Genomic DNA, 15,676 nt, shown 5'->3' on the forward strand with positions numbered 1-15,676 from the left:
TGATGTACGAGCAGCCCAGGAAGCAATCTCGTCCCTTCTCTGAGAGTGCTGTTGGCCTGGCCCCCAGTGGCCCACTTTGCAGCCTGGGCTGGCCTCCAATTACTGTAACCAATCAATGCTGGTGGTGTGCCCAGAGCACTGGGTGCCAGGAAGAGCTCGAGCTGGGGTTCTGGAGGAGAAAGGATGGACGAGTAAAAACATACACATTCTCTTCTTCCTCTTCCCTTCTGTTCTAATGATGTTGTGTTTCTTCCTCTTCTCTCTGCTTTCCCATCTGCCCTCCCTCCCCAGGACCTGGAGGAACGCCCAGCTAGGAGAAGCCATGATCAAAAGCCTGGAGGCCCAGGGCCTGCAGTTGGCCAAGGAAAAGCAAGAGTATTTAGGTTGGCTGGCAGGATGGACTGGAAGCTGAGTGGAAGAAAGACCTAGCAAACTGCTTCCATAAAGATTATAGCCAAGAAAACCCTGTGGAGCAGTTCTACTGTATAACACACGGGGTTGCCGGGAGTCGGGGGCCGACTCAATGGCAATAGGTTTTGGTTTGTTTTTTTTTATCTTTCTTTTTTTTAATTGTACTTTACATGAAGGTCTACAGAACAAATAGTTTCTCATTAAACAGTCAGTACACATACTGTTTTATGACATTGGTTAACAACCCCACAACATGTCAACCCTCTCCCTTTTCGACCTTTTTTTTTTGGTGAGAATATACATAGCCAAAGATACACCATTTCAAAAACTCCTACATGCACAATTCAGTAACATCAATTACGTTCTTCCAGTTGTGCTGCTATTCTCACTTTAGATGAAGGTTTACAGAACAAAATAGTATCTCATTAAACAGTTAGTACACATGTTGCCCTATGACAATGATTAACAACCCCACTACATGTCAACACTGTCCTTACTCAACCTTGGGTTCCCTATCACTAGCTTTCCTGTCCCTTCTGGCTGGTTTGTTTTTTGGTGGTTAAGAACCTGGACTCTGGACCCAGCTTCATCACTTGTATATTAGCTGTGTGAGTCTTTAGGCAACTCAACCTCTCTGAGCCTCCATTTCCTCATGCTTAAAATGGAGATAAAAATAGTCCCTGCCTTTTAGAGGTGGTATGGGGATTAGGGGGATTGGTGAAATGAGAAAATGAGTGTAGGCACTTGTGTCTGGCGTGTGGTAAGGGCTTCATAAATGTAGTTGATGCTGTTGTCCTGCCCTGGACCTTCAGGTCCTAGACTTGCCCCCATGGTCCCCCTTCCCAGTCCACTTTAGACCTGACCACAGGTTCTAGGTCCCTGTGCCCTGGAATGGCTAGTAAACACACTCTGTTTTGGAGACAAGGCAAGACCGGGTGTTTGGTCCTGCACCTGGGGTCTCTAGGTCCTGACAGACACTTGAGGCCCCAGCACTGATTCCCCTCTGCCTGCTCCAGACACCCACCTGCTCCCAAGACCTGCCCTCCTCCACTAGCCAGACACTAGCACAGGTGGGAGGTAGGCTGGGGATACTTCCCCAGCTAACAACATCCCTGGGGGCACAGAAACCCACTTGAGCTTCAAGGGCGAGGCCCTGCCATTGCTCGTGAGTGGGGGATGATGGTGGGAAAGGAGGGTGACAGCTCAGGCCAACGTAGCAGCGTCCATCCCCAGGAGCTGGCCCCACTCTCTGGCCAACATGGCCGTGGCAATGCTGACCTCTTCCTTGGGAGGGCTGGGGGTCACCCTCAGACCTCAGAGCTGGAGTGAGCTCTTTGTGACAGTGTGTGTGTGCTTGCTTTGGCAGATAAACTGATGGAGGAGACGGAAGAACTCTGCCTGCAGAGGGAGCAGAGAGAGGTAGGCACACACTCAGAATTGCTGCCCCTCCCCACCCACCTCTCACCTTGTGAGGCCCTTGACAACCAAGGTGTACTGGCTTGGGTTTCTAGCATTAGGGAATGGTGTAGGGGTGCTGGACACCCAGATAACTTGCTGGACAATCAGACAGGGCAGAGCCGGGGGCCAAGTGAGATGACTGCTTGGAACTTGCTGCAGCTTCATGGCAAGAAGTGTACGTCTCCTCACCATCCCCCGAGAGGAAAGTCAAAGGGTGGCGCCTTCCTCCTAGAGTAAGAGCCATCCAAAAATTTGACTAGCTGTGTCAGTAGGTGAGGAGTTGTTCGTCAATGGTGGTGTTCACAGGGAGGTTGAGGGTGGCCTCTATCATCCATAGACGGGCTTGTGGCAGTATGAAGTGATTGGATTTCATCATCTCAGAGGTCCCTTCATTCTCTAAATGTCAGCAGTACAAGTCCTGAAAGGGCCAAGCATTAGGAGCTCTAGTGGCAAAGTGGTTAAGTGCTCAGCTGCTAACCAAAAGGTCAGCAGTTCAAACCTACCATCTGCTCCTCAGGAGAAAGATGTAACAGTCTGCTTCCATAAAGATTAACCGAAAAACCCACTGCCATCAAGTCAATTCTGACTCATATCGACCCCGTAGGGTTTCCAAGGCTATAAATCTCGAGAGAAGCAGACTGCCACATCTTTCTCCTACAGAGCCATAGATTTCGAACCGCTGTCCCTTCAGTTAGCAGTCAGTTGCTTTAACCACTGTACCACCAGGGCTCCCTAAAGATTAAACAAAAAACCCCGTTGCTGTCGAGTTGATTCCAACTCATGGTGACCCTATAGGACAGAGTAGAGCTGCCCCATAGGGTTTTCAAGGAGCAGCTGGTGGATTTGAACGGCTGACCTTTTGGTTTGCAGCCGTAGCTCTTAACCACTGCCCCACCAGGGCTCCCCCTAAAGATTATAGCCTTGGAAATCCTGTGAGGCAGTTCTGTTCTGTCCTACTCTCTCCTATAGGGTCGTTATGAATCAGAGTCAGCTCGATGGCAACAGGTTAGCCTGTGAAGTAGACGAGACCCTTGTCTCATTTGATGGTGGGGAAGCCACTGAAGTCCATTTCATGTGGAACTTCCCACATCATCAGGCCTCACATATTCCGAGGAGTCAGTCAGTCACCACCCTGGAGGGCAGGGGAGGGCAGTGGTTAATGATGTGGATTCTGAAGCCAGCTGCCTGTGTTTGTATTTTACCTTTACCACTTATAGCTGTGTGACCTTGGACAAGTTACTTGACCTCTCTGAATATCAATATTCTCATCTGAAAAATGGGGAAAATAATACATTCCATTTTGCTAGAGACATTGTGAGGAGTAAGTGAGATGTTACATATGAAATACTTGGCACATGATAACGTGCTTAATAAATATCTGTGGCTGTTATTATTACAATCATGTTATTATTAATTATGGGCCCATCGTGCATGGGAGCTGCCTGGGGCCTGAACCTGCAGGGTGCCTTGGCCAGGGGAGCCAACAGAGACAGAGCCTGATGCAGTCCACTTCTTTTTGCCCATTTGTTTTTCTTTGCCCTCTCCTGAGCAAGTCACGGTTCATCCTTGGCTCAGCCTTGGCTCCATGCCTGACTCTCTGATTTGACTCTTGATAACCCCTTACCCCTCCCAGCTTGTCCAGGAAAAGTGCAGACCACCCTTCACTAAGTTCTAAAACAGGCCCTACAGTCAAGAAGCACCACATCCCCGTTGTGCCCCAAAGCTTCCCAGTGCCTGGCACATCACCTAGCCCAGGATGCGTGCTTGGTCAGTGTGTGTGGGCTGAATCAGTGCATGGACTCTCACGCCTTTACATTACATTTTGATTCTCATCCCAGCGGATAGTCCACCTTCATTTTTCTTCTTCCAAAATTTTTTCAGATATTCTTGCCCATTTATTCTTCCAGCTAGACTTCACAACCATTTTGTCAATCACCAAAACTCAATCCATTGCAAGTTGCATTAGGGTTGCAGGAGTTTGAGGCTCAGCATCCTGACAGCCTTGAGCCCTCTTCCCCTCAGCGGTGTCTTGGGTGTCCCATATCCCCAGGCCCTCATCTAAGTCCTGCGCTAGAGTTTTGGCATTTTCTTCATACACTTTTGTACAATTTAAGAAGTGAGACTTTTAGGAGGTTGTCAGCAACATAAAGACAAGTGATCCAGGAAGCCAGGGGTGGGATGGAGTGACAGACACAGCCACTGGTGGGGAGAGAGACAGCCTTATCCATCAGAGAGGCGAAATCTGGGACAGCAGTAAGCTGGAGGAAAATTTAGACACTCTATCTAGGTCTTTAGCCACAAAATGAGGGCAGCGGAGACCTACTGCACACAGGCCTTGCTTAAAGCCACGGCACACTGAAGGAGGGAGGCCCGTCAGCTGTGAACCTCTGGTACAAAATGTGGTAAGACTCAACACAGGCCCAGCTGGTATCGCGAGGAGGCTGCTCTGGGCAGACCGGGAGAGAACTGTGCCCAGGTTCCATTCCCCTGTCAGCTGAGTGCTCTAGATCAGGAATAGAACTCAGATCTATTCCTGGCTTTGCCACAGAGTCATTCTGCCAGGGGTTTTCCTTCCTCTGCTTGGTATGGGTCCACCTTTCCCATTTCCACACCAGGCCCCAGAGATCATCTGTGTGTGTCTTGGGCCTCTTGTGCATTTGGTCGAAGGTCCAATGATAAGATGAAGATTCTTCTGATCATTCGTGTGGTCTCTGAGAGGCAGCCTGGCCTAAAGGAAGACTCAGGGTCTGGAGTCAGGAACCCTCACTTAGAGTCTCAGCTCTGTCACTGGCCACGTGACCTCACTGAGTTTCAGTTTCTCCCTCTGTGACACTCTGATAAAGCTAATGCTTGCTCCTGCCCCACTCCTGGATTGCTGTGAGGGTACCTGAAACAGGATGCAGCGAGTGCTTTGTGGGTTACAAAGGCACATGCAGACGTGGGCCGGGTGATGGTGGCGCAGCCCTGATTCCTCCATGTGTCAGGAGGGCCTGGGACTCTGGGGGCCAGAGCAGAGCATGCAGGGGAGCCATGCTGGATTCAGTTGCCTGGACCCAGAAGAACATGCCCTTCCTTGGATGCAGGTCCCCCAGGGCTGCCCAGCCCCCGTGGCCTTATCTCCGTCATCCCTGGAAGTGGGCAGCCTCCTGCCCACCTTCCTTTTTCTGGCTGAACTGTGAGGGCTCTGCTTTGCATGTGGGCATGCACAAAGAGAAACCGGAAATGCCCGGGGCCAGCCTTGCGAGTACAAAATGTTAGTATAGTTAATATAGTGAAGATTCCAACCGATTAATTTATAGTCTCAATGCAATTCCGGGGTGGGGAGGAGAGAAAAAACCAGTGAGATTTTTTTAAAATTCCATTCATTCATGCTACACATGTGTGCTTAATGTGTGCCGAGCACCTGCTGAGCTACGCACTGAGGATATCAAGATGAGTGAAAATGTGGCTGTGTCACAGAAATTACGGTCTAGTGTGAGCCCCCAACCAATCAGGAGCCTAAGCCACTGCCTTTTTTTTCTTTTTCAAAAGGATAATTAGCTTTGTGGAAGACTGGAAATCACGTTTTGTGAAGGATGGTAAACAAATTGTTTGGCCTGCAGGAGAGATGACACGGGGACAGAATAGCTGTTCCAAATACTTGAGAGGAAAAGGGATTAGTCTTGTTCTGTAGCCCCAAGGGGAGACATCAGACCCACTGACAGAAATTATGAGGAGGCAGATTTTGACTTAAATGGAACTGATGGCATGAAATGGGATGTCCCTGCTCCTAAGCACCTTGAGGAACTCGGCATGGCTGGGAGTCAGCTGCCATCCTTGGCGTGGCCAGTCTTCTGGTTTCCTAAGAGCTGTTAACCAGCTCTTATTTTGCTGACTGGGATATATAAGCTTCAGGGCTGAGGGGGCAGGGGAGAGGTGTATGGCTGAGAGAAAGTTCTAGAGAGTGAAGCAGCTGCCTAAAGGAGAGAAAATTTGAGCAAAGGACAGAGATGGCCAACGGGGTTTCGGAGGGAAGTTATTGTTCCATGGATGAGATGTAGGCCCACAAAACTTTCAGCAAAGTCTACGTCATCAGTGTGTACTTGCAGCTTTCAGAGAGTGGCAGTCCCGAGCCTGGCAGAGGGTTGAGCCTGAAAGGAAGAATTTTTTATCAGCTTGTTCAGGGATGATGTGGGCTACCTTAAAACCAGATGCCATCAAGTCGACTCTGACTCATGGCAACCCCAGCTGTATCAAAGTAGAATGGTGTGCCATAGGGTTTTCAATGGCTGATTTTTCAGAAGTAGATCGCCAGGCCTTTCTTCCAAGGTCCGTCTAGGTGAACTCAAGCCGCAAACCTCAGGGCGTTAACCATTTGCACCACCTAGGGACTGCCGGACTACCTTAAGAGGGGGCATTCCCTGTCGTGGAGAGCCATTCAAGCAGAGCTTGGATTATCTCTTGGAGGAAAACCCAAGCAGGGGATTCAAGTGTCTAATAAAGACCAAATTACCTTTAAAGTTCCTTTGACCCTGGAAGACTCCAATTCATGGATACCTGTTTCTCTGATCCTTTCACACAGCAGTAAATGCTGCCCAGATACATGTAATTTTGGCCCAGGTAGAAAACAGCATCTTACCACATGTTCCTGGGGCCAACTGTGGGGGTGGATGGGAATAAGAAAAGCCAAATGATTATTTTACCATTCAGGCGGGTCAGTTTTACCTTCTGTTTCTTGGAGACATAACTGGGGGCTGCTGGTGAAAATGAGAATGTAATTTGGAGGTAGAAGATGAGAAAGATAGAATATCCTCCTACAGTGTAAAATGTCAAGAAACAAACCATTGTCACAAAAACGCTGCAAGCCAAACCTCCCTTGTAAGTGTTCCCCCAGCACCACCTCCCAGTGAACCCCGGGAAGATAGGACCCCTGAAGGCACATACTTGCAGCGCGTAGTGGCTCGTGATCAGGTTCATAAAGGGACTGGTCTCTTTCCCCTTCCCCTCACCTGGCTCCAGGGCCTGTCCTGGGCTTTTTGTCTTTCCTGCACTCTTGGGGCTGAATACCTGTGAAGCTGCAGTCATCTGGGCTCATTGCTTTCCAGATACCTTAAGCAAAAAATCTCCTAATTCTTTGACTCTTGGGTTAGAAATGGCTTGCTTTTCTTTTTTCTTTTCTTTTTTTGCCTTTCCTAGCCAGTACCACTCTAGGGCTCTTTAAAGGAAATATACACTCACCACTTTCTCCTCCAGGGCTTGAGGGCTAGCCAACCTGCCTTAGGGTGTCAGTGACTGGAATTTCCCAATGTAGTAGACGTCCAGAATTATAATCATATGCAGCTGCAGGAAAATAATGTTAGGATCATTTCTAAACCTGCATTCAGCATGCTAACAGTGTTTTTTAATGGGCCACGTTCATTACAGGTTTTGGTTTTGCTGAGACAGTGTCATCAAGTGGGGCCAGGGCTCCTCAGGACTTGTTGCAAGTCTGGTCCGGTGTATGTTCCAGACTGTGCTAAATCTAGAGGGTGCCCTGGATTCAAGTGGGCTTCCCATGACTCTTCTCTCTCTTTTTGATTTTCTTCAGGAGCTTGAGCGCCTTAACCAGGTGCTGGAGGCTGAGAAGCAGCAGTTTGAGGAGGTGGTGCAGGAGCTGAGAATGGAGCAGGAGCAGATCAAGAGGTGGTAGAGGTGGCCCAGAAGGGGAGTGGGGAGGAGGGCACATCTAGGTTACGGTGTGCAGAACCCATGTTCTTGGTCAGGCCTGAAGAGACCTCCGCCCAGGGGATACTCACTAACTGATGACTTGGTTTGGGTCTACATTTTCAATGCTCTAGGTCTTGGGATGTGTACAGAAGGAGCTGTAGACCCCCACAAATGGGTCGTCTCTGCTCACTGTGGAGTATGAGGTGTGGACAGGTGCAGCCAGGTATCCCTCCAAGCAGCAAGCCCCCCTCCTGCCTCCATGAAAGCCTTTCCTATCCAAGGCCAGACAGTACCCAGCTGCCCTACATGTCTCATTAACTAAGACCCCAACATTCCCTGTCTTTCCAGCACTGTCCTTTCACGTTTTGGCTAATGATGGTTGAGATCTGTAGTCCCACCTATGGTTTGCAAATTTAGTATAATCATTTACTGAATTGAAAATATCCAGAAATCTATATTTATAAAAGCCTTCCCAGCTGTCCGGGGATTTGGGGACTACTGCTCTGGATAGTGTTGGTGGTGGTGCTTGTCATCATCATCACCATTCATCATCAGTGATAGCTCAGAAAAATCTATCTTGCAACAACCTTGTAAAAGGAAGTCAAGTAGACTTGTATTTTGGGGAGGGAGATGTTCAGAGGATCTTACCAAGTGAATCGCCAAGCACCTCCTCAGCTTCCATAATTGTGCCAGACACTGGAGTAGAAGACAAGTCCCCTCTCTTGAGGATCTTACAGTCTGGTTGGGAAAACTAGACTCACACCCAGGAAACATCAACACAATAATATATAATCAGGTGTTACAAGGCATAGGCAGATTTCTTCTGTTACAGGAATTAAGAAATATGTATGATCCATGTAGGCTTGAATAGAGGTTAGATGGAGCTGGGCCATGAAGTGTGGGTAGGATTTGGAAAGCTCGGCAGAAGAGAAAGGCATTCCAAGCAGGAGGATGAGAAACAAGAGTAAAGACTTGAGGTGACCAAGGCTTGTTAAGAAGGCAGTAAGGAGTTTGTCACCCCTGAGAGGGACCTCGGCTATGTCTAATTGTCAGAGTTTGGGTTCTAGCAGGAGCTTGTATAAGGGAGATGGGGGGTGAGCCTGCGGCCCCTTTGCTTCTCCTCCAGTGCACACCTCTGTGGGGTATGGGGTGGCCCTGGGTTTGTCCTAACTGACAGATGGCATATGCACCTTGAACAAGCGACTCCAACCCCGCTTTGCCAGCAGCTGCTTCTCTCAGCCCCAGGCCCCTACAGCTGTTGTTGAGGCCCAGGTTGAAGAGGGGCTGACCTTTAAGAGCACTCTGAGCCATACCAGAAGGTGAAGGAGAAGCATTTCTGTGTGTAGAGGAGGTGGGGGTGGGTGGACACTGCCATACCCAGTCCTCTATCCCTGCAGAGAGCTAGAACTGACAGCAAGATGCCTCAAGGGTGTGGAGCAAGAGAAAAAGGAGCTGAGGCACTTCACAGAGTCCTTGCAGCGGACGCTGGAGGTGAGGGGCCACTGCTGGGCTGGTTGACTGGGATGCTGGTTGGTGGGCCATGTGATACTGATTTTTCCAATGGTGTTTCCCCAGGAAGTTATCTGCAAGGGGAATGGGGCAGGAAGGGAGGCTAATCGAAAGGGTCTCCTCTCTGTGGACCTTTGGCAACTCCAACCTGTGCATGAGGCCCAGAGCAGAAGTTCCCAGATCCAGAAGGACAAAGTCAAGCTTGCCCTTGCTGACCATGGCCTCAGGAAATCCGCCTTTTTTAGTGCTTATATTTTTATACCAGATGGAAGATTGATTAGGGTGTGTGGTGGGAGCACCTACCACTTCCTACTTGTGGCTTATTCACTTAGCTGCTCCCAGGCAAAATTGAGTATGAAGAGAAATTATCACCAGGTGACCTCTGTTTGATACCACAGAAACTGGGGAGAAGGAGGTGGCATGTGCTAAGGACAAAGGGAAACTCCATAGCATGGCAAGAAAGTGCCAACTCCAGTCCCAACCTCTCCTCTCCTCCTGCCCCACTCTCCCTCTGCTGCCCCCTGCATTCCACACAAAGACACCTCAACCCCTACTTCAAACCACTGTGCCCCCAGGAAGCCAAGATCTTTCATTCCTCCACACGTTTGCCCATACTGTTTCTTCCACACAGAATGGCCTTTCCATCTTTTCTCTGCCTGGAGAACTCCTATTCATTCTTCTAAGACCCAGCTCAAATATCACCTTAGTGAAGCTTCCTTGACTCTTCTAGGCAGGTATTTGCACTGAGCTTTGGACTCCCACAGCACTTTGTATGTCTGTTACTGGACTTAACACACTAAGTTGTGTTTTCCAAACTATGACCTTCACAAGTCTGTGTTTGAGTGGCCTCTCCAAGCCCAGCAAGTGGAGTGAGCTTCATGGGTGACCCATAAGTGTTTATGGAATCCATGAATTGCCTTGAAGGCTGAGGGGGTTTCCTTTCCATTCTTCCTTGACTGGCTGAGGCTTTGTTCTGGTGCCTTTATTTGTTTATCTTTCCCTGTTTCACAGCCTGGAGGTGGTTCTTACGGATATTTTCAACTCCAGAATTTCTGTACTGTGCAAAATCCCAGTCTGATAAGTGGGAGAACATCTAAATCTGCTCTTGGGCTGGCTCCTGTTAAATGTTTTTCACATGAAGCCAACATACCTCCTCAGTCAACCCTGGAGGAACAAAGACGTCAGAAGGTCATGGTGCCCTTGGGCCTTGAGACTCAATTTTAGTAGGTGCCACCTCCCACTGGAGGCTGCCTTGAACTGCTCCCTGACTCTCTTGTTGGGGCTCAGGGAAGAGTGAAGATATTTCAGGTGTTCCCCACAGAGGATTGAGAGAAGAGGGCATCACTCCCTGGAATTGGAAGGCAAGTGAGAGCAGCCATGTTAGAGTACCTCAGTTAGGCTCTTTCTCTTCCTTCCCTCCTAACTCCAGGAACTCTCCTTAGAGAAGAAGAAAACCTTGGAAATGCTGGAGAAGAATGAGAACCAGCTGCAGACACTGGCCAGTCAGAGTGAGCAGCCCCCTCTCAGTGGGTGTCTCCATAGTAACCTAAGGCAAATTGAGGAGAAGATGCAGCAGCTCTTGGAGGAGAAGCTTCTGGCAGAGAAGAGGTGAAGTAGCCCAAGATTCATAAGTCTATGGTCAGCTTAGGGTCTGAAAACTTTCCTCAAACTGATGCCTGGACTCAGTTGCCACTGACCAGATAGGCCACTCACTTCCTTTTGCCTAGAACTTGGTTTCCCCACCAGGCAAATGGCTGAAGAACCCAATGCTGATTCTATAATAATCTCTTGCAATAGTGTCAACCATACAGATTACCTCTAGGCTGTTATAGCAGTGCTTTGTGGAAGCCTGGGCAGGTACTCTTAGCCCCTTTTTACAGATGAGGAAACTGAGGCTTAGGGGGGTTATATGACCTTCCTGAGGTCACAGAGCTAGCAAATCCTAGAGCCAAGACTCTGGTCTCCTAACTCTAGGGCTCCCATCACTGACCATACCATCCCCCTCATCACCTGGGTGACAAAATCTAGGAAGTTCTGCGGCTCACAAAGCGTGGGCCTCAGTGTTCCTCCAGCCTGGTCTCTAAGAGGGACTGACTTGCTCACATGAGAAGCAAGTGAGCACTGAGTGTCTCCTCTGCCCTGGCAGGATGAAGGAGAATGAGGAGCGCTCGCGGGCCCTGGAGGAGGAGCGTGAGTTCTACTCAAGCCAGTCCCAGGCACTGCAGAGCTCACTGCAGGAGCTGACGGCAGAGAAGCAGCAGGCCGAGCGGGATCTCAAGGTGCTGGCCCAGACCTTCTGGGGTCCATGTGGGCTAAGGGGCCCTTCCCTCACCTGGAGATGGCCCCCACACAGGCCCTTCACACCCCCACACTTTACCAGGTGGCTGCCTGAATGATCTCTGCCACTCTTCCCAGATAGCCAGCTGTAGGCGATGGAGCCTCCACAAAGGGAAGCAGCGAGTCTGGCACACTTCAGTGGGGCATCATTGATAGACACCTGCTGGGTGCATGGGCTGAGTTCTGGCCACCTGGCTGAGGGGATAAGACGTGGAGGCAGGATGTAGTAACTTCCATCCAAGTTTGGAGGCGAGAAAGCCCACTTGAGCCAGAGGTGACCAGGGAAGTCTTCCGTGGGAGATGGCAACTATTCTCCAGGACCAATTTCCTCCCCCCTCAGGCTGAGGTGAAGGTCCGCATGGACTTGGAGAGGCGTCTGCGGGAGGCAGAGGGGGCCTTGCGGAGCCTGGAACAAGGGCTCAACTCCAAGGTGCGCAACAAGGAGAAGGAGGAGAGGATGCGGGCTGACGTGAGCCATCTGAAAAGTAAGTCCTGACCCCAGGTATTTGGGCCCTCAGCTCTGGAAGAGGCCCTGGTGTCCAGCATAGGGCTTGATGTGTATTAGGTGTTCAGTACTGTCAGTACAGGCGTTGAGGTTATCTAGTGCTGCTGTAACAGAAATACCACAAGTGGGTGGCTTTAACAAACAGAAATTTATTTTCTCACAGTTTAGGAGGCCAGAAGTCCAAACTCAGGGTGCCAGCTCTAGGGGAAGGCTTTCTGTCTCTGTCAGCTCTGGAGGAAAATCCTTGTCTCTGCTAAGCTTCTGCTCCTGGGCAGTCTTCAGGTGGCTTGACATCTCTCTTCCTCCATCTCTGCTTCCTAGCTTGTGTTTAATCTCTTATATGTCAAAAGAGATTGACTCAAAATACACCCTACACTAATCCTGCCACATTAACATAACAAAGACAACCCATTCCCAAATGGGATTATAACCACAGGCATAGAGGTTAGGATTTACAACACATATTTTGGGGGGACATAATTCAATTCATAACATTCCACCGTTTGGCCCCCCAAAATTCACACCCTTGCCACATGCAAAACATATTCACCCCATCACATCATCGCAAAGGTCTTAAATCAACTCCACGTCCAAAATCTCATATTCTGAAGCATCTAAACTAAAGATGGGTGAGACTTTAGGTATATTCCATCTTGGGGCAAAATTCCTCATCTGTAAACATGTGAAATCTAGAACACAAGTTGTCTCCTTCCAAAGTACAATGGTAGAACAGGCACAAGGTATATATTTCCATTACAAATGGGAGAAATTGGAGGGGGAGAAGGGATAACAGGCACCAAGTAACTCCAAAACCCAGCAGAGCAAATTACGTTAGCTCTCAAGGCTTGAAAATAATCCTCTGTTCTCTGAGACTGTCTGGACAATGGCTCTGCCCTTCAGACTCTGGGTGTTGGCCAGCCCTCTAGATTCTGTGTGGAGACCCCTTAGCCCTGAGCTTCAGCTCAGCCTTCCAGGCCCATTGGGATGGCAACTCTGCTCACTTCGCTTTGGGCGGCCCCATTCTCCTAGTTCATCCCCACTCCCTCAGCCCCGCAGCCCCCCCTTGGCCCCAGCAGGCCCTGTTCTTCTGCTCCTTGGGCATGGCAGCCCTGCCCCCTCAGCTTTGGGTGGCAGCTTCATCTCCCAGCACACTGTAATGGTAGCTCTACACTACAGAATCAAGCTGGCAAAGATCTGACTCTTTTAAAACCTAGGAGGCTGTGGCCCCACGCTTTGAAACCAGGAAGGCCCTGCTTCCCGTGCTCTTTCCAACAGTTCTGCTGATCTGTAAGCTTCTCCAGGGATGGTCTTTTTCTTGGAGGACAACAGATATAGCTCCTTTGGCCTGTTTCCTACCTGTACAATTCCAAAAGGCAGACAGTTTTCTTTCCTTTCATTCTGTCTCCGACCCCTTCAGTCTTAAGCTCATGGGTTTTCTGCTGTGATAGTTGGTTGGATACATCAGGCACAGGCTTAATCTCTAACAAAAGATTGTGTAGCCACATCCTTGGTGAACATTCTAGGACACAGGTCCTTAGTTTGTACAAGAGAATTTTCCAAATCTTTAAGTTCTGTTTCCATTTTGCACAGTGCATTTTTAAGTCCATCTCTTTCCTCTCACATTTTACTATAAGTGGCAAGGAGAAACCATGTGGGCTCTTTAAGATCTTCCTTAGAAATCTCATGAGCCAGATATCCAAGTTCATCACTTACAAGTTCTACCTTCCACCAAACATTTGAATATAATTCAGACAAGTCCTCTGCCTTTGCATAAAAAGTATAGCCTTTCCTCCATTGTCCAATCATAAGGCACATCATTTTCTTTTAAAGCCTCACCAGAGGCACTTTTAATGTCCACATTTCTAGCAACATTCTGTTGCTGGTGCCATATGTATTCTCTAAGATGACAGAGACTTTATAGCTCTCCTCACTTTCCTTTGAACCCTCACCAGAATTACATTTGACGTCCATAATTCTACCAACAGTCTCTTCAAGGCAATCTAGGCTTTTACTATTAGGCACCTTAAAACTCTTCCAGCCTCTACCCATTACTGAATTCCAAAACTGCTTCCACATTTTAGGTATCTGTTAGAACAGCATCCCACTCTTCGGGTACCAAATTCTGTCTTAGTTATTTAGTGCTTCTGTAGCAGAAATACAAGTGGATGACTTTAACAAACAGATTTATTTTCTCACAGTTTAGGAGGCTAGAAGTCCAAATTCCGGGTGCCGGCTCTAGAGGAAGGCTTTCTCTGACAGAGTTTCTTCCCTAGACACCTGCCTGTAGGTGCCTCCTTGGCGCTGCTTCCTTTAGCTGTGGGTTGTGGGGTGGGAGCTGAGGGAAAAGCCTAGAGTTTCTTCCCTTTTTCAAAAGCTTAGAGCTTTTGTTTTCAGCAGCCCTCCCACAAGATGGCTGCAGGTTGTGGTTTGATGAGCAAAGGTGGTTCTGGTCTCTCCAGGGATGGGGGTCAAGATTTCCCACTCAACGCTACCTGGGTTCTTAGGAGGGAAGGAGGGGCAGGAGCAGTGTCACTGCATCCTTCTTGGCCTGCCACACAGGGTTCTTCGAGGAGTGCATCCGCAACGCGGAGCTGGAGGCCAAGATGCCGGTCATCATGAAGAACTCCGTGTACATCCACAAGGCGGCCACTCGTCGCATCAAGAGCTGCCGCTTCCACCGGCGCCGCTCCAGTGCCTCCTGGAATGACAGTGAGTGCATCATCTGTGTCACAGGCCTTCGGTGACAAGGCAAGAGGAGAGCACACTGGGGAGTGTAAGGCCTGGCCCGGGTCTGAGGCCGGACAGTGCGGCCTTGAATCTGGCTCTGCCAGAATTCTCAGAGCCTTGGGTTCCTCACAGGTTGTGGGAGCCATGGACAGGAGGGGTTGGGGAGAGGCTCAGTGGCTGAGGCAGGTGTGCATAGGACTGACTGTGAGGCGGTGGTTGTGGGTGGCTGGTGTAGGGACCAGACAGGCCTTGGTGGAGGGAGCGCTTGTTCACACTGGTCGGGGCCACTGTCTCCCCAGTGAAGCCATCCCAGTCCTTCATGACCTCCCAGCTGGAAGCCAACAACATAGAGGAACTTAAGGAGGTGGCCAAGCGGCTCAGCCGAGACCAGCGCTTCCGGGAATCCATCTACCACATCATGGCAACCCAGCCTGGAGGACCTGCCGCGCTTCCTCGGGGTGGAAAGTGATGGATGCTTCTCCCTTGCTTCCCAAGTCTTTCTCCCATGGGCTGGGAGAGGGGAAGAGGCACTGATGGAAGCCTGACCAGCCTGGCTCCCCTTAGCTGTCTGGGGGTTGCCTCTCCTCTGGACCAGAGCTCCCCTTGGGAGCTCACCCTCATCCCCACCCCAAACCCTGTCCTTGGGTCTATACTAGGCCTGTGCAGGCCTGAGCTGGGGTGCCTGGTCACCATGGTTGTATGTGGAGATGTTTTTGGGTGGGAGTGGGGTGGGGAAGGAGAACTTAGAGTCCCACTGTGTGCTCTGCTGTGTGGGCAGGCAGGGCCAGCCCCTCTGGTTAAGACAGCAACCCTCTCTTGTGTCCACTGTGTCTCTCTGGCCCTCCCTGTGTGACTGCTGGCCTGCCCCTGGTCCTCATGTATAAAGGCCCTACTCCCAGCCCATCTTGATATGCCTTTGTCCCCTGGGGGTTCCTGGCCCTTTCTTTGCTTCTGACACTCACTGGACATTCCTCAGCCGAGGCCCCTCACTGCACATCGTGGAGTAGGGAAGAAAGGGACCTAGGAAGCAGCATCTGGGCTCAC

General features: G+C 49.9%; 1 protein-coding gene across 1 annotated transcript in view; it reads left to right on the top strand.

Moving 5' to 3' along the window:
- Nucleotides 1–15,160, top strand: part of PLEKHD1 (pleckstrin homology and coiled-coil domain containing D1) — a 33,912-nt gene extending 18,752 nt beyond the window's left edge. Inside the window, exons 5-13 of the mRNA XM_004370984.1 lie at nucleotides 292–383; nucleotides 1,778–1,830; nucleotides 7,436–7,530; nucleotides 8,952–9,045; nucleotides 10,493–10,671; nucleotides 11,210–11,342; nucleotides 11,741–11,885; nucleotides 14,465–14,614; nucleotides 14,932–15,160. Coding sequence (XP_004371041.1) covers nucleotides 292–383; nucleotides 1,778–1,830; nucleotides 7,436–7,530; nucleotides 8,952–9,045; nucleotides 10,493–10,671; nucleotides 11,210–11,342; nucleotides 11,741–11,885; nucleotides 14,465–14,614; nucleotides 14,932–15,101 — 1,111 coding nt within the window. The 3' untranslated portion in view covers nucleotides 15,102–15,160. The remainder of the gene's footprint in view (nucleotides 1–291; nucleotides 384–1,777; nucleotides 1,831–7,435; nucleotides 7,531–8,951; nucleotides 9,046–10,492; nucleotides 10,672–11,209; nucleotides 11,343–11,740; nucleotides 11,886–14,464; nucleotides 14,615–14,931) is intronic.
- Nucleotides 15,161–15,676: the final 516 nt, after the last annotated feature.

Source organism: Trichechus manatus, unplaced genomic scaffold, assembly GCF_000243295.1.
Source record: "Trichechus manatus latirostris isolate Lorelei unplaced genomic scaffold, TriManLat1.0 scaffold00010, whole genome shotgun sequence".
Classification (NCBI taxonomy): Eukaryota; Metazoa; Chordata; class Mammalia; order Sirenia; family Trichechidae; genus Trichechus; species Trichechus manatus.